Source organism: Neopelma chrysocephalum, unplaced genomic scaffold (genome assembly GCF_003984885.1).
Source record: "Neopelma chrysocephalum unplaced genomic scaffold, ASM398488v2 Primary Assembly neopelma1_283, whole genome shotgun sequence".
Lineage (NCBI taxonomy): Eukaryota > Metazoa > Chordata > Aves > Passeriformes > Pipridae > Neopelma > Neopelma chrysocephalum.
The window spans coordinates 777,207-777,972 of record NW_020897945.1 but is presented as its reverse complement, the minus strand read 5'-3'; the positions used below and the strand labels follow the sequence as shown (position 1 = coordinate 777,972).

The window sequence follows — 766 nt, the reverse complement described above, 5'->3', positions numbered from 1 at the left end:
ACACGGGAGAGCGTAGGAAATACACGTGGGAGCACGGGAATATAAGTGAGAGTGTGGGGACACATGGGAGCACACAGGAATTACATGTGAGAGCACAGAAAACATGGGGGGCTCTGCAACACTCCGGGTCACCAACACAAACCGAGCCCGACCCGGGACATGGCCAGGATGCTCTCCCAGACCCCCCCCTCCATCCCCTCCCCACTCACAGATGTAATAGTACTCGTGGCCGGGTCTGAACTCGAACCCCAGCGAGAAGGGGGTGAAGAGCTGGAACTTCTCGGAGAACTTGAGGGGCCCGTTGGGGGAGTCGGGCCGGTTGCACTCCCAGCGCTTGAAGCCGCGCTGCCGGTGGTCGCAGGACGCGTGGCCCTCGTAGTTCACCATGTACAGGATGTACCTCTCCATGCGCTCGGGCAGCGGCTCCTCGTAGTGCGGGCAGTAGATGTCCAGGTAGTCGTTGATGCTCACCTCCACCGTGTAGTCCCCGCGGTGGAACCTGCAGGACAACTCGGGTCAACCCACCAGAACCCGGCACACCAGGACCCCGGAATGGTTTGGGCTGGGAGGGACCCAAACCATTGCCATGGGTAGGGACACCTTCCACTAGCCCAGGTTGCTCCACCCTGGCCTTGGACACTCCCTGGGATGGGGCAGCCACAGCTTCTCTGGGCAACCTGTGCCAGGGCTGCACCAGTGGGTTTAACCATGATCCAGGGCCTGATCCCGCCCATCCCACCCCAACATCCGTATGAACATCCAGATT

The 766-nt window shown here is 61.0% G+C and overlaps 1 protein-coding gene across 1 annotated transcript; it reads right to left on the bottom strand.

Annotated features, from left to right (window-relative positions):
- Window positions 1–209: 209 nt before the first annotated feature.
- On the bottom strand, window positions 210–516 carry EFNA2 (ephrin A2; the record flags this gene model as incomplete). The annotated part of the gene is made up of 1 exon (XM_027704582.1): window positions 210–516. A coding segment is annotated over one exon (307 nt), but the record flags the coding sequence as incomplete, so codon positions are not given.
- Between the last annotated feature and the right edge of the window lie 250 nt (window positions 517–766).